The following is a 23,637-nucleotide window of genomic DNA, read 5'->3' as shown; positions in this document are numbered from 1 at the left end:
CTAATCAACGATCACCAGTATGGATTCCGTCAGTGTCGATCCACTGGTGATATTCTGGCTTATGTTACCCATTTATGGACTAATTCAATGGAAAGGTTTGGTGAAACACAAGTAGTTGCTCTTGACATCTCAAAGGCTTTTGATCGTGTTTGGCATAAAGGTCTTCTAAGCAAGCTTCCATCTTATGGTTTGCCAACTGTTTTTAGTAATTTGTTATCCAGTTTTCTCTCTAATCGCTCACTGAGGGTGATGGTAGATGGCTCTCTGTCTTCTAACTTCTCCACTAATGCCTGTGTCCCCCAAGGTTCAGTTCTTTCCCCCACTCTTTTCCTCTTGTATATTAATGACCTTCTTCCATTGACTGGAAATCCTATCCATAGTTTTGCTGATGATAGCACATTGCATTCCACTTTCCATTTTGAGAAACCTTGTCCTGCTCAATCAGCTTCCACTTCTCGAAAATCTGCTACCAATTCCTTAAATGCCGATCTTCAGGTAATCCTTCATTGGGGCAAAGACAACTTAGTTGATTTCAACCCTTCTAAAACTCAGTCTTGTCTTATATCTCGCAAAAAGGATTCTTCTGCTCCTATGCTTATCTTTAGTGACACTCCGATTTCTAGGCAAAATGATTTATCTCTTTTGGGGATTACCCTGACTTCTAATCTCTCTTGGCACAAGCACATTACAAATATTGCTTCCTCTGCATCTAAAAAAACTTAGTTTTCTCTTTCGCTCTCGGTGTTACTTTTCTTCCAAATAGCTGCTCACTCTGTATAAATCACAAATTTGCCCTGCCATGGAATACTGTTCCCACATCTGGGGTGGTGCCCCCAAAACCTCTCTCAGGCTTCTTGATTCCATTCAGAAGAGGGCAGTTAGGTTAATTAATGATTCATCTCTAACAGAGTCTCTCCACTCGCCTTCTCATAGACGTACTGTTTCTGCTGCATGCTTCTTCTACAGATACTTCCATGGGCACTGTTCTTCTGAATTGGCTTCTGTAATTCCCGCTCTCTCTTTTAAAACAGTCCGAACATGCGCCGCCACCAGCCAACATCCATTTACTGTCCAACTTCAAACCCACAGAACCAACTTTTCATCTTCCTCATTTATTCTGGAACAACCTTCCTTCATACGTGTTTCCTGAAAACTACAACCTACAGAAGTTCAAGTCCAATGTCAACAAATATCTTCTCAACTTCCAACCCAAGCACGGTACTAAGTACTATAAGTTCTAATACCTCTGTTGTTTGGGGTTCACATAAAAAAAAAAAAAAAAAAAATCACAGGCAGTGATGAAAGTACAATATAGCAGAGCAGGTGAACACCGTGGATAAGAGCATTATCCAGTGTGAACAAATTAGTTGTTGTTTGTTTATTTGGTTTTTAGGAGCATTAGTAACTAAAGCCATATTGCTCCGGCATATGCGGTGGTCATTCCCTGACCTTTCCACATCCTCCGTATTTGGTGGTGACGGGCTCGAACCCCGGTTTAATCAAGAAGCATGTGCTACGCACTTCTGCTCCTACCCACCTGGCTACGGAGACGCCTGAACAAATTAGAAGTACATTAATGACTGTACAGAGTTTGCTATAGAAAAATTGTTGGTTGAGACAAACTAGGAAAAATACTGGGGGAACAGTCTCATGATGATGATGTTGTAGTGAAGTACTGGTGAACTATTGCAGTTCATAACTACATCCTCTCTACAAAGTTGTTCTCTTGTCTATTTCCACTGTTCCCACTATTTATATTGTGGAAATATAGGTTAAAAACTACACTCAATTCATTGGCTGTGAATGAGAGGGGAACTCCTAAAAGATTTAAAACATGATCAAATTAAATATATATACAGTCTGTCTCCAACACATGTAAGATATACGTCCCAGGACGTCTTATGTAAGTTGGAATGACTAATAAAATATTGCTTCTGATATGCAAAAATTACAAAAACTTTATCTGGGGACAGCGGGAAGTAGCCAGATTGTCGCATATACATATTATTTATATTCCCATATACATAATATTATACTGTAAAAACTGTTATACAAGTGGTTCCCGACTTTACGAGTTAATTCGTTCCTAGCACGTGCTTGTAAAGTGGGAATTTATTTCCCATATACATAATGTTAAAAATAGGGGTTACGTTATTAACAATGAAATTAGTTTATGTTTAAACAATGATTGATTTATCCAAAGAAATGAAAATGTAGCCTGTAAAATCAAGCTAATTATAATAATAGAGAAATTATTTATGACTTACAAATGTTAAAGAATGTTTATTCTTCACCATCGTCATTGACTAAATGCACACTCGTTGATCACTCATTATTGGCTCGGCATTCATTGGTTTGTTGCACAAGGAGTCGTCTTCTTCAGAAATGCTTCAAGAGGCATTTATTTCCAAGATAATCTTTTCTTTTCTTTTTAAATTGCAATAGCATGCATAAGCATTTTTTAACAAAACGCACAAATTGCAACTAATACGATTTGCACAGAGTAACAAGTTTACGAAACTTAACAAAAAAACTCTTAAAACCGGGAACCACCTGTATATGTATTTTGTATACTGTATAGGCTTTATAAAGGCTGCTAAGGGAATCAAAACCAAAGTTTACATATTTAAGAAAATTGGTCAAACCACACAATGAATCGGTCTATACACTTCAGGTGATGAACCTGAAGCATTGATAAGATAGATTAATCACAGGGTGCTGTAGACTGAGTAGAGGTCAGAGATGTAGTACGTGATATGAACTCTTCAATTTTCATCTGTTTCATATGCTTTTTTTTTCTTTTCATAAATTTTGCGATAAGCAATCTTGAACTTTTTTTCTATTTTCAAGAAATATTCGGTGTTTTCATCCATTCCATTAAACATAGAGAGACCGTCTTGAATTTTACGAAACACTTCTGTTTTTTGAGTTGCTCCGATTCCTCAGTGGTGGACTTGGTGCTCCCTTGCTCCTCAACTCTTTGTGCATTAAACTGGGCTAGGTGTTTTGTTGTGAAATCTTCACCTCGTTCATCCACAAGCTCGTCTATATCTTTCATCCTCCAGGACTAGGTGCATCTTCTGGGCTAAGTTTACAATTTCTTTGGTAACAGAAAACATCAGTTCATCTTTGTTGAAGCCTTTGTTGTTAAGCTTGAAATGTTTTAGAAGTTTTCTCCAAACTTTGCTCATACAAGTTGTTGTGACATCATTCCAGGCTCTTGAAATGTTGCGTATTCTATCAAGGATAGATTCTAGTTACACCACAGGTTATTATCGAACATAGTTTGTATGGGAACTAAATAAAAACTTTTACTTATTTTTCCTTCATTTGGCTTCACTCTTAAATATTACACAAAGTATTTTTGAAAGTTTATGTAAGTCGGGGACTAACTTTATATAAATTTTTTTTCAAGATTATGTTTTTATATAATTTATAAGTGTGCTGACAAGAAAATTCTTGCAGTTTAGGTGGACAGTGAAATGAAACCAGATAATGTGACAGCTCACAACACTGGAATTTCATGATACAAAGTTAGACCCTGAACCTTTTGATCATGCCTTATATACAAGTATAACTATATATAAATTACATAAAAGTCAATTTATTGAAAGTGAAAACTGACATTACAGTACTTTCTTAATAGGTGTAGTCATAGGTAGGGATAAGGGAGAAGAGAGAGAGAGAGTTTCCTTCCCCACATACTTTGCGCACGAGGAAGGAAATCTTAAAAGGCTTAAAATACCTCAGTCAAATCACTATATAAATGCTTGGTTTCTAGACTTCGGCTTAAAACTAAGGTCTCATTAGCAGGTGCAAATTGATTCAGGTTGCATATATTTATACCTGTGTGAAACATACAAAATGATTAATTGGCATACAGGTAGTTCTCGACTTTACGAGTTAATTCGTTCCTAGCGCACGCTCGTAAAGCGGGAATCTATTTCCCATGGATATAAGGTTAAAAATAGGGGTTACGTTCTCAACAATGAAATTAGTTTGTTTAGACAATGATTGATTTATTGAAATAAATGAAAAAGCAGTCTGTAAAATCAAGCAAATTATAATAATAGAGAAATTATTTACAACTTACAAATGTTAAAGAATGTTTATTCTTAATCATCATTGACTAAATGCACACTCCTTGATCACTCATTATTTGCTTGGAACTCTTTGGGTTTGTTGCACAAGGAGTGGTCTTCTTCAGAAATGTTTCAAGAGGCATTTGTTTCCAAGATAATCTCTTTTAATTATGAATTTCACGTTTGCATTCATAAGCTTTTTAATGGCACACACAAATTGCAACTAACACGTTTGTGAAGCTTAAAAAAAAAATGGAATGAAGAGACGATTCTGAAAATTTACTTGTTTTTTATACGATTGAAGATTTCAGTAAAGGGGAAACACATTTCATCATAATAAAAAAAAAAAAAAAAAAAAAAAACCACACAGTTCCAGCTATCGGTATTTTCACAAATGCAAGAAGATAGTTCACTACCATTTATAATTGTTTGCAGTAACAGAAAAGCCCAATAAACCAGAAAGTGCAAATTGTTTTTATTGTTTTATGGTCACTACCTCCAGAAATGTGCTTTAGAAAAATATCACAAAGGTGTTCAAAATTGATTCTTATAACAGAACATATGATAACGATGAAAGTGTAGTGCATTTTAATGATTTGAATTGGTAACTAATACAATTTACAAACCAAGCTCACGACCTTTTATATGGCCTTAAGGTCACACACATGACTTTAAAAAAGACATTTTAGAGAGATAAATAGCTTAGTTATACAGCGAAAATTTCAACTTCCGAGATCTTGAAACGAATTACCAAAAAACAATGTGTTATTAGGTTCACATTAAGATATTTTAACAATACGATGGTGTCTCTGGAACGGATTAATATCATAAAGCTGGGTACACTGTATTGTATAGCTACACATGTGGTTTGAAATGCGGTATTTATGAATGTTTAACATTCATTAATGTTCATATTCTTGATACTTGGAAAAAAAACTCGTAAATCCAAGAACTGCCTGTATATAAACATGATTTTATTTTGCAGTGAACTGCTTATTGTAATAAGGTTTAACTTTGGAATAATATGGAAAATTTGTCAAAATTTCATAGTACAATTGCTCCAAGTGCCTCAAACATCTACCAAAGATATGTGTATCTATTAAATATCTTTTGCTTCCTTAACAGCAAGTAAACTCAGTATATTGAAAGAAAACTCTTTTCACTGCCATTGAGGAGCCAAAAGTAATTTGGCAGACACATCTATGATAGTTGATTGATGTACTTTGGGTGACTTTCCTTTGAATGTTGCGACTAGCAACTAATTTATTATTAGCATTTTAAATTGTATTCAGAAATGTAGTAGTAGTAGTGGCATGTGATGCAAGAAAGCAAGCATAATGAGCTTATGCAGCATCAGCCAAAAAAAAAAAAAAAAAAATTACAAAACAATCCAGCCGACCGGGCTAGCCGAGTGGGTAAAGTGCCTGCCCGGCAACCCAAAGGTCGCGGGTTCGATTCCCGCCTCGGGCTTGGATCAAAGTACTGCAAAAACCTTGGGAGGTGCAATATGGCCACAGAAGCCGATGCGCCAACAACTACCAAATCAAAAAAAAAAAAAAAAAAAACAAAACAATCCCCTCTAAATATTTGTCCAGTTCCTCCTTAAATTTATTTAACCTATCAACTTCCACAACAACAACAGATGAAAGTTTGTTCCAGCAATTAACCACCCGCTGGCTAAAGGCAAATTTCCGCACATCTATTCTACATCTGTCCTTCCTCAATTTCAATTTATGCCCCCTTAGGTTTGTAATCTGAACAAGTGAAAGAATTCCATCAGAATTCAGTGTGCTCAACACATTCGAGGCCTTATACACCTCAATCAGATCACCTCGCAGGTGCCTAGTCTCCAGCAGCTGCTTATGTCTCTCTTGGTAAGAGGATCCCTTCATTCCCCTCACCAATCTTGTTGCCCTTCTCTGTACACGCTCAAGCAAATCTACATCCTTTCTAAAATGAGGCCTCCAGACCTGCACGCAGTACTCAAGGCGTGGCCTGACCATTGCCTTATACAGAGGGATAATCACCTCCTTTTTCTTGCTAACAAAATTCCTGTATATCATTGACACATGACCTGCCCTGGCAGCCTGTCTGCGTTGCTCAGAAAACTTCATATCTGACTGCACAATTACTCCCAGGTCTTTTTCATTTTCTACCTCCTTAAATGTAGTCCCAAATAGTTAGTACGTTTCTCTGGGGTTACTTCTACCCATATGCAGTACTTGGCATTTTTTAATGTTAAACTTCAGTTGCCACTTCTCAGCCCATCTGCCCAAATTTTCTAGATCCTGTTGTAGTAACAGATTGCCATTACTGTCATTAACAACCCTGCCAACCTTTGTATCATCTGCAAACTTCGATACTAAGCCTGATATACCTTCATCAATATCATTGATAAATATACAAAACAACAGTGGACCCAATACCGAACCCTGTGGAACTCCACTAATAACATTAGTCCACGAAGAGCAGCACCCATTGGTTACTACCCTCTGTCTTCTCCCACTTAACCATCCTTTTATCCATTGTAGCAACTTACCCTTAATACCATTCTGCTCCAATTTGTATAATAGTCTTTCATGTGCAACAGTGTCAAAAGCTTTCCAGAAATCCAAATATATGATATCAAAATTATTTTTTGCATCCAGTTCCTTTGTAACCACATCATAATATCCTATCAAATTTATCAGACAAGACTTTCCCTTAACAAACCCATGCTGTGTCTGAATTATTGCTGCAGTCTTGTCTAGATGATCCTGCAATGCATCTTTAACCAGTGACTCCATTATTTTACCTGGAACAGAAGTTAAACTAACTGGTCTGTAATTACTCATGTCGCCCTTCGATCCCCCCTTGTGAATTGGGGACACATTGCACATCTCCAGTCTGTGGGGACCTCCCCTGAGTTCAAGGATGCTTTCATAATTATGGCTAAGGGTTTGCTTACTTCCTTTAATATAACTGGATGTATCCCATCCACCCCAGGTGCCTTTCTTATGTTTAACTTCAACAATTTCTCCCCCACTTTGTTCTCAGTTATTACAAAATCATTAAGCACCCTGTTACAATTTGATAACCTTGTGGCATTTTCCAACCTTAATAACTCCTCATGTGTGAATGTAGATGCAAAATACTCATTCGGTTTGTTTGCTATCTGAGCAGAATCATCAACAGTCGAACCATCGATATCAAGTGGACCAATCAGATTCATCCCCTTCCTTTTAGAGTTTATATAAGTAAAGAAATCCTTGCTGTTTTTCTTAGCATCCTTTGCCAAAGATTTCTTGTAATCTGCCTTCGCCTGCCTAACCTCCTTTGTGACTTGATTACAGACTAGCTTATATATATCATAGGCTTCTGTGGCACCTGATAATTTATATGCATCCCATGCATTTTTCTTCTCTGCCACGAGTCTCATTAGTTCATTTGACAACCATTTATGCCTAAACCTTGAACAATATTTCTTAATAGGTATGAAACGTTTAGTAGCTTCCACTATTAAATCCTTGAATTCTGTTGTTGTTATTTGGTTTTTAGGAGCATTAGCAACTAAGGCCATATTGCTCCGGGCGGTGGTCATTCCCTGACCTTTCTGCATCCTCCGTATTTGGTGGTGATGGGCTCGAACCCCGGTCTAATCAAGAAGAGTGTGCTACGCACTGCTGCTCCTTCCCACCTGGCTACGGAGGCACCTCCTTGAATGCTTCCCACTTAGAATTTGCTGTTGGTAACATCATCAGTTGGTCCCACTGTACAGAATTTAAAAACTGTCTGAGACCACTATAGTCACGTTTACGGAAGCAAAAACCCCTTCCTTTACCCCTGATGGTAATTATATCTTTAAGTAAATCCCACATCAGTACACTGTGATCACTGTCACCTAATGGTTCCTTTATCTGCAAATTCTTAATACACGAATGATCACTGCTGACAACCAGATCAAGAGTATTACCGTCTCTGGTTGCCTCTCAAACATGCTGCTGTAGAAAACAGTTATCCAATAAATCCACAAAATCTTACTAGTGTGCGAGTGATCAACTCATAAGTTCCAGTCTATATCTTTGAAGTTAAAATCCCCCATTATAAGACATTTTGATTTACTAGCCCACTCTATTTCTCTGTACAATTGTTCATTGTACTCATTAGGCCTATAACACAATCCTACTCTTATTTTTGCTTTTGCAGTGCTTATGTCACACCAAACTAACTCAACCGTGCACTGTTCACCTATATCAACTGGATGCACTTGTATGTGTATTATGTATGTATGTGTATTATGCTTGTTCAAGGCTGGGCAAGAGATGCACACTGACAAAGCATTATGTATTTAGACACGTCTCATCCTTACTTCAACACAGTAAGCTGTTCACTTGCTTACAACAGTCTATTATCTTCAGTGATAATGAAGACGTGTTTTCATATCTCATCATATTTCAAAAAAAATTTTATTTGAAAATCTGAAATTGAACACTTGATCTTAAAATAGCATATGGGGGGGGGGCTTCGCAGTAGACCATACACCAGTTTTCAACTGGCACCGTCATATTAAAGATGTTATGGAGTCTGTTGAAAGTGATCCAGACAACACTCAACTTCAGCAAATAATATTTTATTTGTGAACTTTGGTTATAAAATGACTGAAGATTAACTGTTTGTAACAATCCATTTTAATGAAAACCTTGAACACAAGGCATGTTTTTGCAAAGTTCATGCCATTGCTGTTAACAGAGGAACAACGTGAAACCTCCAGCAGTTGCTTCCGATTTTTTTGAGTGTGTAACTAATGCCAAGACATTTTTGAAACATATCGTATATAACTGGAGATGAAACATGGGTTTACAGATAAGAACCCAAAACCAGCCATTTCAGTGGAAGACCCCTCTTTCTCCCTGGTAAATGCATAGTAAAGTGAAGACCACATTTCTAGCATTTTTTTGACTGTGAGGATGTTGTCTACCACGTATGTACTCCAGAGGGACAAGCAATAAAGAGCTCCACATTAAATTTCCTAGATGCCCTCATGATGCAGTTTGAAAAAGACCAGAAAAGCAGAATTCCAAAAACTGGTTGCTTCACAATGTACTGCCACATTCATCCAAGAGTGAGAAAATCATGAGCTGAGTGCATTACCGTGGAAAGATACTATTTCAAGGGGGGTTAAGTTGCACCTCCTATAAGTATGCTTATTGTTGCTGTATTGAATGGATAGCAATCTAGATATTTTTTGAACAGACTTGTCAAAATTGAACTGTGATACAATAAATGTATTGCTGCTGCTCATGTCATATGTTGTAATTTTATATAAAATGTTAATGGATACATCTTACATCATGGTATTTACTAATCAATTTAATTATTCACAATATTAAAAATAAATATTTATAGTGCTGTTGCAGTTTACTTTTGGTAAATATGACCTTACCTGTTTTTTATTTTTTTCCTAGCCTACATTATCCAAGGTCACTTACCTATAAAATCAGGTTAACACTTGCACTGCATGCTTTACTGATGACTTTTTTGACCCAAGACTGAAAACTATGAGATTAAGTCAATCTGGATTGGGGGGGGGGGGGGCAGAGACACTTTTAGGCTTTCTTCTCACTGTGGCTGAATTCAATTGGCTACTGGCAAAGGTTGCTTGAAAAAAATGTCTTCATTTTCTTCTGTCAAATCAGAAGATTATTGTTTATTTCAGAGTTCCACACACACAGCAGATTATAATGTGAGAACATTAGTATTAGTAGTGCATGAAAGCAAGCTCATACAGCATCAGCAAAAAAAAAAAGCTATCCACCTTCCACAACAACAGATGGAAGTTTGTTTGAACAATCAACCGCCTGCTGGCCGAAGGCAAACTTCCACACATCTGTTCTACAACTATCTTTCCTCAATTTGAATTTATGCTTCCTCATGTATGTATTTTGAGCAAGAGGAAGAATCCCCTCAACATTTAGCTTGCTCAACCAAAGCCTTAGGCACCTCAGTCAGATTGCCTCAGAGGTGCCTAGTCTCCAGATGCTGCAATTTGCAGAAATGAAGCTGTTCTCAGTAAGAATACCCTCTGTTCCTATCAACAATCTTCTTGCCCTTCTTTGCACCTGTTCCAGTAGCTGTACATCCTTCTTTAACTGAGGCCTGCAGACCTGTATGTACTACTCAAGATGTGGCCTGACCATATTATCCCATATTATCCCTCATATGGGATAATCACTTCCTTATCTCTGCTATCAAAATTCCTGTGTATCATTAACAAACCCTCAGGAGCTGTTCTGGCAGCCTGTGTACACTACTTTGAGAACTTCACTCTAATTGCAAATTATCCCCCAGTCTGTTTCATTTTCCAATACCCCGAGTGTAGTACCAACAGTTGATACAGTAATGTGGTGTTACTGCTACCCATAATACTAATATTCTCCCATATGCAGTGCTTGCATTTGTCAGTGTTAAACTTCAGTTTCCGTTTTCAGCCTATATGCCTAATTTCGATCTTGTTGCAGTAGCATATCTTGTCATTAATCATGCTGCAAAGACTTTAAAAACGCTCAAAGTATTAAAAGTTAAGGGCGTTGAGTTAAGTTTTTTAACAAAAGTGTTAAAATCATATGGCAGTTCAGCACCAAAGAAGAGAAAATATAAGGTGGACTGACTGCAAAGTGAATAAAAATACTATGGTAAAGACAGTTGGTACGACAAAGTGAGAGAGCAAAAGTATTATGCAACTTGCAATTGATGCAAGGAGTTATAAAGTTTAAGAACAAAAATCAGATAAGCTGGCTGTGACTGGGGAGAGAGAGAGAGAGAGAGTGAGAGAGAGAGAGAGAGAGAGAGAGGAAGAGGTAACAGTTAAAACTATTAGATGAATAGGTTAACACAATAAAACCTTCAATTTAAACAAGAAACGGGGTAAAGCAGTGTTTACATGAATTACATTTTTTCAAATTTAAAGAGTATTATGATGTGCATTTCTAGACACTTGCAAGAATTTCAACTATCATATACAGATTTCATTTTCCCCCCATGAATCATTCCAGGACTTTCAATCCGCACAGTGTATAAACTGATCCACGAACACATGCACACTTATGTAGACATTATAACGTAAGGCCGCAAATTGAAATACTCTGGGAAGTGGCATACCACTTCCCTGAGTATTTCAGTTTGTGATCAGAACAGTTGGTATTCTAGAAAATAATATATATATATATATTCATCCTAAAAAACAAAAAAAAAAAAAACAGCAAATGAGCAGGTTTTCTGTATTAATCTTGAAATTCAAGGAAACCACCATGAATAATAAGTTGTATCCTTGGACAAACTGCACATTCTATTGCTCCAAAAATAAAGTATTTTTAAAATACTTTATCAAAGTACTTATTGTGTTTGGATCTGCATGATGCCATGAATATATGGTCCAAAACCAAAATAGTTTCATAATAAACAATTAGCTCCTTATAGGGACTGCCATGTGGCTATCAGAGCAAATATGAAACTGTCATGTTATTGATATTAATATTAAATGACAATATGAATGAAGCAAAGAAGACCAAAATTATAACTTATAAGGTATTCTCAAAAGTTGTAGAAAAATGTAATAAAACAATTGTTGTATATATGAAATCGCTTCATTTCATATATCTTCTTCATTTCATCGCTTCATTTCATATGTAATGCATGTCCTTGAAACTATTATTAATACTTTTTACCAGGAAAAAGTTACTGGAATGTATTTGAAGCACTCCAGAATTCATGATGTGGGATTGCCTGGATAGTGTTAGCATGCACATTGAACATACTGTCAGTATATTTATATGATAGCATAACACTTTTGTCTTACCCTCCCATCTTTTAGCCTAGACCTTGAGATTGTTTTTAACATTTACACTTATTTGGAGAAAGAAGAAGCTGTCGATAAAAAAAGAAATTTTGTTCATTGATAGGTGCTGCTACAGGCATATTTTGACAGTTGCAGTTATCCAAAATTTCAGTTCTCCAAATTTTTTTTAAAAAAAAATTTGTTTTTATTTTTACTCCTGTTTTCACTCAAAGTTCACACATTTCATATTTAGATGTAAAAACAAAACAGTCATAAATATAATGAAATCATGATTTCACTCATAAATGTGAATGAAGCAAAGAAGAGCAAATTTCATCCATGTTACTTCAGTATAATACCAACTACTGTCATATAAGATGCATAAAACCGCACTTTTTTTGAAGTTTTTATTTTATACTTAAAAATGACTTAAGTCTTAAAATTGATAAGTCAATTTTAAAACTTTTTTTTTGAAGCAGAATTTTTATGCATCACATCAGTGTGGCTGGTGTTATAGACTGGATATTTTAATATCAATGCACAAAACTAGTGCAAAGTATGAACTGCATGTTAGGTTGTTTTTGTAATGATTCAGATTATCACTTTTTTGAAAGAGGAAATAGTTTAGTAATCTGAATCAGGCAGAAAATGAAATGGGACATTATGATAAGTACATACCATGGAAACCAACAGCCAGCAAAGCATTTAAGGTACATCAGACTGCTGCTAGATGGACTGAATCACAAGAATTGAATGTGGAGTATTTACCTCCTAAGATATACCTTAATGAAACTTGGGCCAACTAAAACCATGGCATGAATATAGTAGCATATGTCTACATAGTAGAAAGTACAAATTGGAATTAGTCTGATTTTGTTACAGACAAAGGAGGATTATATGAAATGAAAAGGAAACAGCAAGATTCAAACTTGCTGTGTCCAAAAACTGACATATGCAGTTACATAAACTGTCAGAAGGAAACTGACAAAAATGTTTAGTATACAATTAAACTGGAACAATCATATTAGAATTAATGGTATCACTGAAGAGTGAGTTGAACCACTTATAATAAGCTCTTACAATAAGTATCAGTGATTGGGAAATAACTCAGACTGGGAAATAATTCCTTTACTTCTCTAAACCTACTCATAAAAACAAATTTTGTTTTTGGAACTATTTTGATATTTCAAGAGCCTATTAAAGGTTAAATTTCATATAAAAAGTACTCCTAAGGTGTATTTTGCTATATAAATACTAATTAAAGATCATTATTATAAATTTAATAGAGATGTTTTATCGTGTCAGGAATAACTAAGCTAGTTTATTCTTTTTAATATTTATTGGCTGGAGGTAGTTTGACATCATTTTAGATATGCCTACTCTTCTCAAAATTATGAAGTGCATAATCCAGACTATCTTTGAATTTATTTAAACTTTCAGCCTCAACTACATGTGCAACTTTTTCCAGCAGTCGACTTGCTGGCTGAAAGAAAACTTCTTACAATTTAGTTTAAACCTCTTTCCATGTAATTTGAATTTATGGCTATTTCTGGAATTCTTTATAACTGAAAATTCCACCTTCATTCATTTTACAAACTTCTATCAGAGCCTTATAAATCTCATTCAGGTTACCTCTGAGGTGCCTGGTTGCCAAGCACTGTAGTCCACATAATTGGAGTTTTTCCTTGTATAGTCAACCTTTTGCCAATCTCACCATGTGAGTTTGCCTGTCTTTGGACCCTTTCAAGAAGCTCAATGTCTTTTTCAAGATGAGGTCTCCATACTTGAACACAGTATCCCAAGTATGGTCTTACAATTGCCTTATACAGTGAGATTATGATCTCTTTATCTCTAGAGGATAATGTTATTGATAAATCATCTATAGGACACTATGGGCTTTCCTGGCTGCCTATTTACGCTGCTCAGAAAACTTCATATCTTCCCATATCATAACTCCCAGTTCCCTCTACTCTTTTTAATTCACCCCACCAAGTGTATAATTTATTTTGGGGTTTGTGTTCCCCAGTGTAAAACCTTGCATTTTGCTGCATCCCCGAACATTTTTTTTCCAGAAAATGTGCCGTAACGGATACTTTTTTTTATTTTACAGATTAAAAGTATGCATCATTTGAATACTCATTGTATGTTTTTGTGTTTTTTTTATTAATTTTTTCGTAGAAAATACATGGGAATAATTAACCCATTTGGGATATCCCGAGTTATCTCGTGTATGCTAAAAAGTGTGCAAATGATACAGATTTTTTTAATAAATTAGTGCTTGAGCTAAAAGAAAGGCACAGAAAAAGTCTTCATTACTCATTATATAAATAAATTTAAAAAATCAAATGGAACGCATTAGCAGTAATCACGAACTAACTACATTCTGACACACGGCCACCACAAATGGATGGGCGAGGTAAGCGTCGCTTACGGGCGGCAGTTCAAGAGGGCGCTGAAATATTTTTCGATATTGTTTTTGTGAATTATTTTCGTGGGTTCAGTATTCTGTATTTAGGATGGCAAATTATATTTTGCTTACTGGCGGCACAGGAACGCGCACTACTGTTCTGATATTGCTGTACAATATAAGTAAAACGAAAGCCAGTCGTTTGCTGCTAAGCATAAGAAAATCCCGAGAAAACTCTGAATTTACCTGCCTAATGCAAAATTAGCCAGGTAAATGCCAGAGAAAATATGTTTCAGTCCAAAATTTGAAGGTATTATTGTTTGCTTTGGGTATTATTGTATTCCGAGATATTTCATGTAGTTCCAAATAACTTTTAAAACTAAAAACGAGATATCTCGGGATAATCCATGAAGGGGTTAAAACATAGCTGCCATTTTTCTACCATTATTGAAGTCTGTTCAAGTTATCCTGAAGGAGCACTGCTTGGCACTGATCATTAACGACTCTACCAATCGTTATGTTGTCTGCAAATTTTGACATCACACCTTCTATACCTTTGTCAATGTCATTTATGAAAATGAGAAACAACAGTGTCCAAGTACAGATTCCAGGAACTCACTTCTGACATTACACTAGTCTGAAGATTATCCATTAATCATCCCTTTGCCTTCTGTCCTGCAGCCATTCATCTTAGAATCTTTCCAGTAATCAAAAATGTTCCACCTTATACAGTACTCTCATAAGGGACTGAGTCAAATGCATTGCTAAAATCCAAATAAACTATGTTGAAATTGTTCCCTATATCCAGCTCATAACTGTGTTGTGTCTCCTTTGGAATGCCATATCTATCTAAACATCCCTGGATTGCACACTTAATCACTGCCCTAAGATTTTCGCTACCACTGTAGTCAGACTAACCAGTCTATAGTTACCGACTTCGCCCATAAAACCTCCTTTATGTATTGGTAATGCATTGGCACTTTTCAAATCCAAAGGAATCTCTCCCGAGTCCAAAGGTGCCCTCATAATTAACCTTGGTGGTTTGGAGCTGAAGTGTTAATTGTGCAGAATGCCAGCTAATATGATAATGATTATAAAATACTAGTTACCAGAACTTATGTTTAGATATATACTTTGTAGATTTAAAAAAAAAAATTATATATGGTTGTTTATTTATGGTTGTTTTATATATGGTATATTGTTTTCAATATTTATTAATGATATTGATAAACACCTATCAGGCTTAATGTCTAAGTTTATATTCTTGTATCATCTCATCAAATTCTCGTAAGAATTTAAAAACTTTCTGAGACCACTGTACTCACCTTTACGGAAGCAAAAACCCTTTCCTTTACCCCTGATGGTAATTAAATCTTTAAGTAAATCCCACATCAGTACACTGTGATCACTGCCACCTAATGGTTCTTTTATCTGCAAATTCTTAATACACGAATGATCACTGCTGATAACCAGATCAAGAGTATTACTCTCTCTGGTTGCCTCTCGAACATGCTGCAGAAAACAATCAACCTGGCCCCTGAACTTACTCCTGTTTTGTGTTGTCTTTTTTCACTTTCTTATTCCAAAGGTGTTTTTCCTTTGGAATAAAAACTTTGGAATAATAAGGGTGACAAATCCCTTCCATCCAATTATTGTTCCATTGCAATTACTTCTACTCTTTCCAAAGTAATGGAGAAATCAATTAACCGCCAACTCTTAAACTGTCTGGAAATCTTTCATCTGATCAACGATTGCCAGTATGGATTCCGTCAGTGTTGTTCCACTGATGACATTCTGGCTTATGTTACCCATTTATGGACAAATTCAATGAAACACAAGTAGTTGCTCTTGACATTTCAAAGGCTTTTGATCGTATTTGGCATAAAGGTCTTCTAAATAAGCTTCCATCCTGTAATCTGCTGGCTGTTCTTTGTAACTCTGTTCTCTGTTTCTCAGTCTTTTAGATTAAAACTGCGGGCGATGGTAGATGGCTCTCTGTCTTCTAACTTCTCCACTAATGCTGGTGTTCCCCAAGGTTCAGTTTTCTCCCACTCTTCTCCTCTTATATATTAATGATCTTCTTCCATTGACCGGAAATCCTATCCATAGTTTTGCTGACGATAGCGCATTGCATTCCACCTTCAAGTTTGAGAAACCTTGCCCTGCTCAAACAGCGTCAACTTCTTGAGTATCCACTGCCAAATCCTTAAATGCTGATCTCCAGTTGGGAAAAGATAACTTAATTTAAATCCTTCTAAAACTCAGTCCCGTCTTACATCTCACATAAAGGATTCTTCCGCTCCTATGCTTATTTTCGATGACGCTCCGATTTCTAGGCAAGACCATATATATCTATTGGGATCACTCTGATCACCTCTTCGCATAAGCACATTATAAATATTGCTTCTTCTGCATCAAAAACACTGGGTTTTCTCTTTTACTCTCCCAAACAGTTGTTGACTCTGTAGAAATTGCAAATCCGCCCTACCATGGAATATTGTTCCCACATCTAGGGCGGTGCTTCCAAAACCTCTCTCAGGCTTCTAGATTCCATTCAAAAGAGGGCAGTTAGGTTAATCAATGTCTCATCTCTAACAGTCTCTCTCCACTCTCAGTCTCATAGCCTTTCTGTTTCTGTTGCATGCCTTTTCTATAGTTACTTGTGAATTGGCTTCTATAATTCCCATTCTTTCTTTCAAAGCAGTCCAAACACGTGCCCCAACCAGTCAACATTCTTTTACTGTCCAAGTTAAAACTCACAGAATCAACATTTCTTCTTCCTCATTTATGCATTCAACTTCTGTTTTCTGGAACAACCTTCCTTCATAAGTATTTCCTGAAAATTACAAGCTACAGAAGTTCAAATCTAATGTTAACAAGTATCTTCTTTCAACTTTTCAAACTTCAATCCATGCACCATACTAAGTACTATAGGTTCTAAAAAAGAAAAGTACTTACACATAACAATGATCCTTGAGAATGAAAAAAAAAATTTTGTATGGGAAAACATGATAAACTGTAAGATAGTAAACTAATTATAAGGAATTGTGGGAAATGTGATTTATTTCTTGGGCAGTTCTTTACTTTTTATTTAATTTTATTTTACTTTATTGTTTATTATTAGTTATATTTTGTAGTTTAAAATAATATAGCTATGTAAATCTAAGCAAAAAAACCAAACTAAACTATTATATTTAGGCCACCCGAATAATTAAATTCATCTGCCCTGCTGTGTCTTATGTCTGTTAATTGTGTGTGTTCTATGGTCGATTTGTCTGTTTGCTGGATGAAAAACCCCAGTTTCTGGGGGGGGGGGGACCTTGCTATCTATGCCTGAGACTGACCAAATCAGCCACGGAGTGAAAAAAAGCCCTTTAAAGTTCCTCGCATCATTGATGGGATTCGAATCCGGACCTTTTCCACCTGGTGTGGGGAGGACCGTGACAATACTACTGTGCTACCCACGCAGACTGTAAATCTAAGCAGACGCCATTAAAGAATTTTTAGTGCGAACCCCCAGGGGTTTGTGAACCAACGGTTGGAAACCGCTGAGCTAGAAGGTAGTTGATTGTTGGAACAAACTTCCATCTGTTGTTGTGGAAGTGATTAGTTTGAATAAATTCAAGGAAGAAGTAGACAAAGAGTGAGATGGCTAGAGTGAGTTTTTTTTTTTTTTTTTTTCACTGATGATCTGTAAGCTTTCTTTCTTGCATCATTTGCCACTACTAAAACAGAAGGCAAATTGAAAAGAACACTTGCATGAGTAAATTATAGGAGTATTACTTTCCACTTTCTCATGAAAATGTGGATTTTATTTATGATCAAGTTCTGTTATTTTGAAATCCAATAAATCACATATTTTCAGAAAAAAGAATATTGTCACATTTTGGAATTATGGGAAAGGAATTCTGCATAAGTTTCCTCTCTTTCACATGGTGTTATCACCAATTTCATTCATAAATGATGATCAAAATAGTATGAAGCAAGGTAAAATTTAATATGGCTGTGATTGTAGACTATCAGAATTCCAAGGAGCATGTATGATGGACGTGGAAGATACTTCTTAGGAACCAGCTCAGGAGAGAGAGAGAGAGAGAGAGAGAGAGAGAGAGAGAGAGAGAGAGAGAGAGAGAGAGAGAGAGAGAGAGAGAGAGAGAGAGAGAGATGCTGCACCTTCTTTCTGCCTTTGACATTACTTATTGAATCCATTTTCATTCCCATCTTAAAATTCTCATTTTGAGAGAATGGCATTGTTTAACTTTGAAGTTGTATCTAAATTCTTTGTTTTATCAGCATCTATTCTTTCATAAACCTATGTGCCCCTTACTATTCACATTTCAGTGTGGTACTTTGATTGGGCATTTCAAACATTCAATTGATCATTGAATATTTAAAAGAAACTGTCGTTTTTAGGGAAAGTTCACAAATGCATAAGTACCTATTAGCTTCAGCATGTCTCTCTGACATCCAGTTCTCTGCCCACATGTAACAATTTGGCTCCTAGTGATTGGATTTACATGAAATTTTATATTGGGCATTTCAGAAACATATGTCAAGCTGTTTCTAATTCATTAAATTTTGACAAATAATTGAACAACAAAAATTTTTTTATGCGTATCTCAGGTTTATTTTTTTATTCCTATTTTTAAACATATCTAGGATTATTATTCAATAGATTTTCATTAAATTCCATAATTAATTAAATTATTAATTCACAAAAAAAAATTGACGGAACCTGAAATTTCATGTGCACTTCTGTTATTTAATCTGATTTTAAGTATTTCTGAAATGAAGAACCCAGAATAAATATATAAACAGAAATTAAACTTTAAATAGAGCATAATAGAAAATTAACAGAATGAACTGACACTATGAACTGTAGTAAACTTATAATACAGGTAGAATTGCACTTAGGAATTTACTTTTCTTACCTTTAAAATAACTGATCTCAGGTGGGGGGGATAATTCCTACGAGTTATTCCACATTAACACAGTATGCAAATTGGCCCACAATAAGGACCATATAAAGTAGAATACCATAGGTACTGTGACGAAGGTAGTTGATATGTCAAAATTCCCAAGAACAACAACAAATTAGATGTTTCTACATATAAATGTGAAGATGTATGTCTGGCAGTATCTTTGTAAAGCACAAAACATGTTTGAGAATAAACACTTTATATATTTTTAAGATAAGTAAAATGGAAAAAAAGAAAAAAGTACAGTAGTGTGTTTTTGTAGTGTGCTATGTGGTGTAGCACTTTGGTTTGGGCATACAATTAAATAGTATTTTGTTTTAAAATGATAAATACTTAATAGAAACTATTACATTTATTGAACTTTCATCAGTCATAAAATTTATAAAAGGAATGACATAAAAGTGTTGCTTTTTGCTTTTTTTTTTTTTTAACAGGACTATAATATTACCAATAGCAAAAGATTTTGATCCTGAAATTGTACTAGTTGCAGCTGGTTTTGATGCAGCTTTTGGACACCATGCTCCATTAGGTGGATACAGAGTGACTCCTGCATGTAAGTTACTGTTTTAAACATTTGAATATTTTAATTATTATTTATTTAAACACATTTTACATAAGGAAGCCAGCTCATTTTGAATTTTCGATAGTTACTAAAAGTGCTTTTGTAAATAAATATAATTTAAAAATTGTTGTATAAAATGCAATTTTTTAAAAAATGTTCTTGTAAGGAATGATGGTCCACTATTTGCGTTGTTATATATTTCACTAACATCATGTGTGACTGTGTTACATGCTTGCAAAATATCATTTGGTGAAAGATTATTAAATGTGCATGTAAAAGAGAATGTGTGAATATCAATTGTGAAATATGAGAAGAAACTTCTTTCATAATGACATTAGCATTAGTAGAGGCATTTGATGCAAGAAAGCAAGCTTATGCAGCATCAGCCAAAAAAAAAAAAAAAAAAAAAAACCCACTTCCACTTTACCCCTCTGTTCGTTCAAAATACCTGTCCAGCTGAGCCTTAAACTTATTTAGGCTATCAACCTCCACCACAAGGGATGGAAGTCTGTTCCACCAACCAACCACCCGCTGGCTAAAGGCAAATTTCCGCACGTCTATCCTACATCTGTCTTTCCTCAATTTGAATTTATGCCCTCTTAGGTGATTTTTCTGAGCTAGAGGAAGAATCCCATCAGCATTGAGCATGCTTAAACCATTCAAGGCTTTATACACCTCTATCAGATCACCTCGCTGGTGCCTAGTCTCCAGACACTGTAATTTGCAAAACTTAAGCCTTTCTTCGTAAGAGCACCCCTTTGTTCCATTCACTAATCTTGTTGCCCTTCTCTGTACTCGTTCCAGCAGCTCTACATCCTTCTTGAAATGAGGCCTCCAGACCTGTATACAGTACTCTAGGTGTGGCCTGACCATTGCCTTATACAATGGAATAATCACCTCCTTATCCCTGCTGGAAAAATTCCTGTATATCATTGACAATACTCCATGAGCTACTCTTGCAGCCCGTCTGCACTGCTCAGAGAACTCCATATCTGCCTGCACAACCACCCCCAAGTCCCTTTCATTCTCTACCACTGTCAGTGTAGTACCACAGAGTTGATACGTTGCTCTGGGGTTGCTGTTTCCCATGTGTAGTACTTTACATTTGTCAATGTTAAACTTCATTTCCCACCTCTCAGCCCATCTGCTCAACCTTTCCAGATCCTGTTGCAGCAGCATAGTGTCAGTAGTGTCCTTGACAACCCTGCCAACCTTTGTATCATCTGCAAACTTGGACATTAAGCTTGATATACCATCATCAATATCATTTATAAATACAGAAAACAATAATGGACCCAACACTGAGCCCTGAGGGACTCCACTAATAACATTAGTCCACGATGAGCAGTGTCCATTGATTACCACTCTGTCTTCTCCCCCTCAACCACCCCTTTATCCATAGCAGCAATTTGCCTCCAATGTCACACTGCTCCAATTTGTGTAGCAGTCTTCCATGTGCAACAGTATCAAAAGCCTTTCTAAGATCCAAGTATGTAATATCAAAGTTATACCCTGCATCCAGTTCTTTTGTGACTGCATCATAGTATCCAATCAAGTTGGTCAGACAAGACTTCCCCTTAACAAAACCATGCTGTGTCTGAGCTATAACTGAAGTCTTGTCTAAATGATCCTGCAGTGCTTCTTTAACCAGTGCCTCCATTAATTTTCCTGGAACAGAAGTTAAGCTCACAGGTCTATAATTACTTGTGTCAGCCTTTGATCCTCCTTTGTGAATTGGGGTCACATTTGCACATTTCCAGTCTATGGGTACCTCCCCTGAGTCCAAGGAAGCTCTCATAATTATGGCTAAGGGTTTGCTTACTTCCTTTCCTTTGCTGCCTCCTTTAATATAACTGGATAGATCCCATCCACCCCAGGTACCTTTCTTGTGTTTATCTTCAACAGTTTCTCCTCCACTTTACTCCCAGTTATTTCAAGATTCTGTAGCTTACTGCTAGAGTTGAATACACCTCTGGCATTCCCCTTGCTGAATAACTCCTCATGTGTGAATGTCGATGCAAAATATTCATTTAGTTTGTTAGCTACCTGAGCAGGATCATCAACAGTTGACCCATCAATATCAAGTGGACCAATCTGATTCATCCCCTTCCCTCTAGAGTTTACATAAGTAAAGAACTCTTTGCTGTTTTTCTTTGCATCCCTTGCCAAGAATTTCTCGTAATCTGCCTTCGCCTGCCTAACCTCCTTTGTAACTTGGTTGCATATCAACTTGTATCTATCATAGGCTTCTGTGTCATGTGTTAATTTGTAAGTATCCCATGCATTTTTCTTCTCTGCCATATGCCTCATTAGTTCATCTGACATCCATTTTGGCCTAAACCTTGAACAATATTTCTTAGTTGGTATGTAAAGCCTAGTAGCTTCCAAGATAAGTTCTTTGAATGCTTCCCATTTTGAATTTGCTGTTGGTAACATCATCAGTTGGTCCCACTGTATAGAATTTAAATACTGTCTCAGTCCATCGTAGTCGCCTTTACGTAAGCAATAACCCTTCCCTTTACCCCTAATGGTAGTTACCTCTTTGAGTAAATCCCACTTCAGCACACTGTGATCACTGCCACCTAGTGGTTCATTTATCTGCAGATTCTTAATGCATGAAGAATCACTGCTGATAATCAAATCAAGAGTATTACTCCCTCTAGTTGCCTCCCGAACATGCTGATGTAGAAAACAATCATCCAATAAATCCACAAAAGCCCTGCTAATGTGTGAGTAACCAGCCCCCAAATTCCAGTCAATATCTGGGAAATTAAAATCTCCCATTATAAGACTCTCTGATTTACTGGCCCACTCTATTTCCCTGTACAGTTCCTTATTATACTCATCAGAGTCATTAGGCCTATAGCACACTCCTACTCTCAATTTTGATCTCCCAATGCTTATGTCACACATGATCATGATAAGTTTCTTACTACAAAAAACACATTGATATAAAAATGTCTAAAAGGATTTACACAATGAAAGTGTTGAATTTAATTTGCAGTTTACTTATTTTTATATTTACATTTAGTTGGGAAAAAATTAAAGTTGAACCAAATTATTTCAAAATAAAACTTGATGCAAATCCAGTGGACATGGGTGGCCAGTGCAATATTGAGTTAGTTTGGTATGGTATAAGCACTGGGAAAACAAAAATGAGAGTAGGAGGGTGTTACAGGCCTAATGATTGTGATGAGTACAGGAATACCTCGCATAGCACGGTTTTGAACATAGCAGGTTTCACTATAGCGTGGTTTACAAATTGAAAAAAAAATTAACTGTGTTATGCACCAATACATTTGATAAGTATGTATGTATTATAATGCCAGCACGTAGGCCAATGTGTTATGGATTCAAGGCCAAGCTGACTGTTGTCACAACTCCATTATATACGGACTCTGCTAGCATTTGTACATTAGTAAACACTCTAGATTCCGAGCGGTGAGGTCGTTCACTGTGCGTAAGCTGTACAAATATTTTTTGCTGTGTATTTTTATTAAAGATTATTATTTTTTAAAAGCATTACACCTTTATATGCAAATATGAGTGGAAAGAAGAAATGTAATGGTGCTGAGAGTTCTAGATCCAAACATCAAACGAGGTATGAAAGTAAGGCAGGCATTGCAAAATGATATTCAATGTTATAAAGAGATGTATGCAGATAAAAAGAAGAAAAAACCTGTGCAAACTAAGCTGATCAGTTATTTTTCAAAATAAAAGTACAGTACACACTTCACTTATATTCTTTTGGTATGTACATACTGCAATAAAAATCATTTGTGCTGTACTTACTA

General features: G+C 36.0%; 1 protein-coding gene across 11 annotated transcripts in view; it reads left to right on the top strand.

The window, feature by feature from the left end:
• LOC150079426 (histone deacetylase 4-like) overlaps positions 1-23,637 on the top strand; it is a 352,480-nt gene that overhangs the window by 298,692 nt on the left and 30,151 nt on the right. For all 11 annotated transcript variants that reach the window (XM_090383436.1, XM_090383431.1, XM_090383432.1 and 8 more), the window contains one exon: positions 19,716-19,834. In XM_090383436.1, the coding sequence (XP_090239562.1) occupies positions 19,716-19,834 (119 nt within the window). The remainder of the gene's footprint in view (positions 1-19,715; positions 19,835-23,637) is intronic.

Source organism: Mastigoproctus giganteus, chromosome 10 (genome assembly GCF_048544385.1).
Source record: "Mastigoproctus giganteus isolate SK-2022 chromosome 10, ASM4854438v1, whole genome shotgun sequence".
Classification (NCBI taxonomy): Eukaryota; Metazoa; Arthropoda; class Arachnida; order Uropygi; family Thelyphonidae; genus Mastigoproctus; species Mastigoproctus giganteus.
The sequence above is the reverse complement of the archived record's forward strand: the minus strand, read 5'-3'. Positions and strand labels throughout refer to the sequence as shown.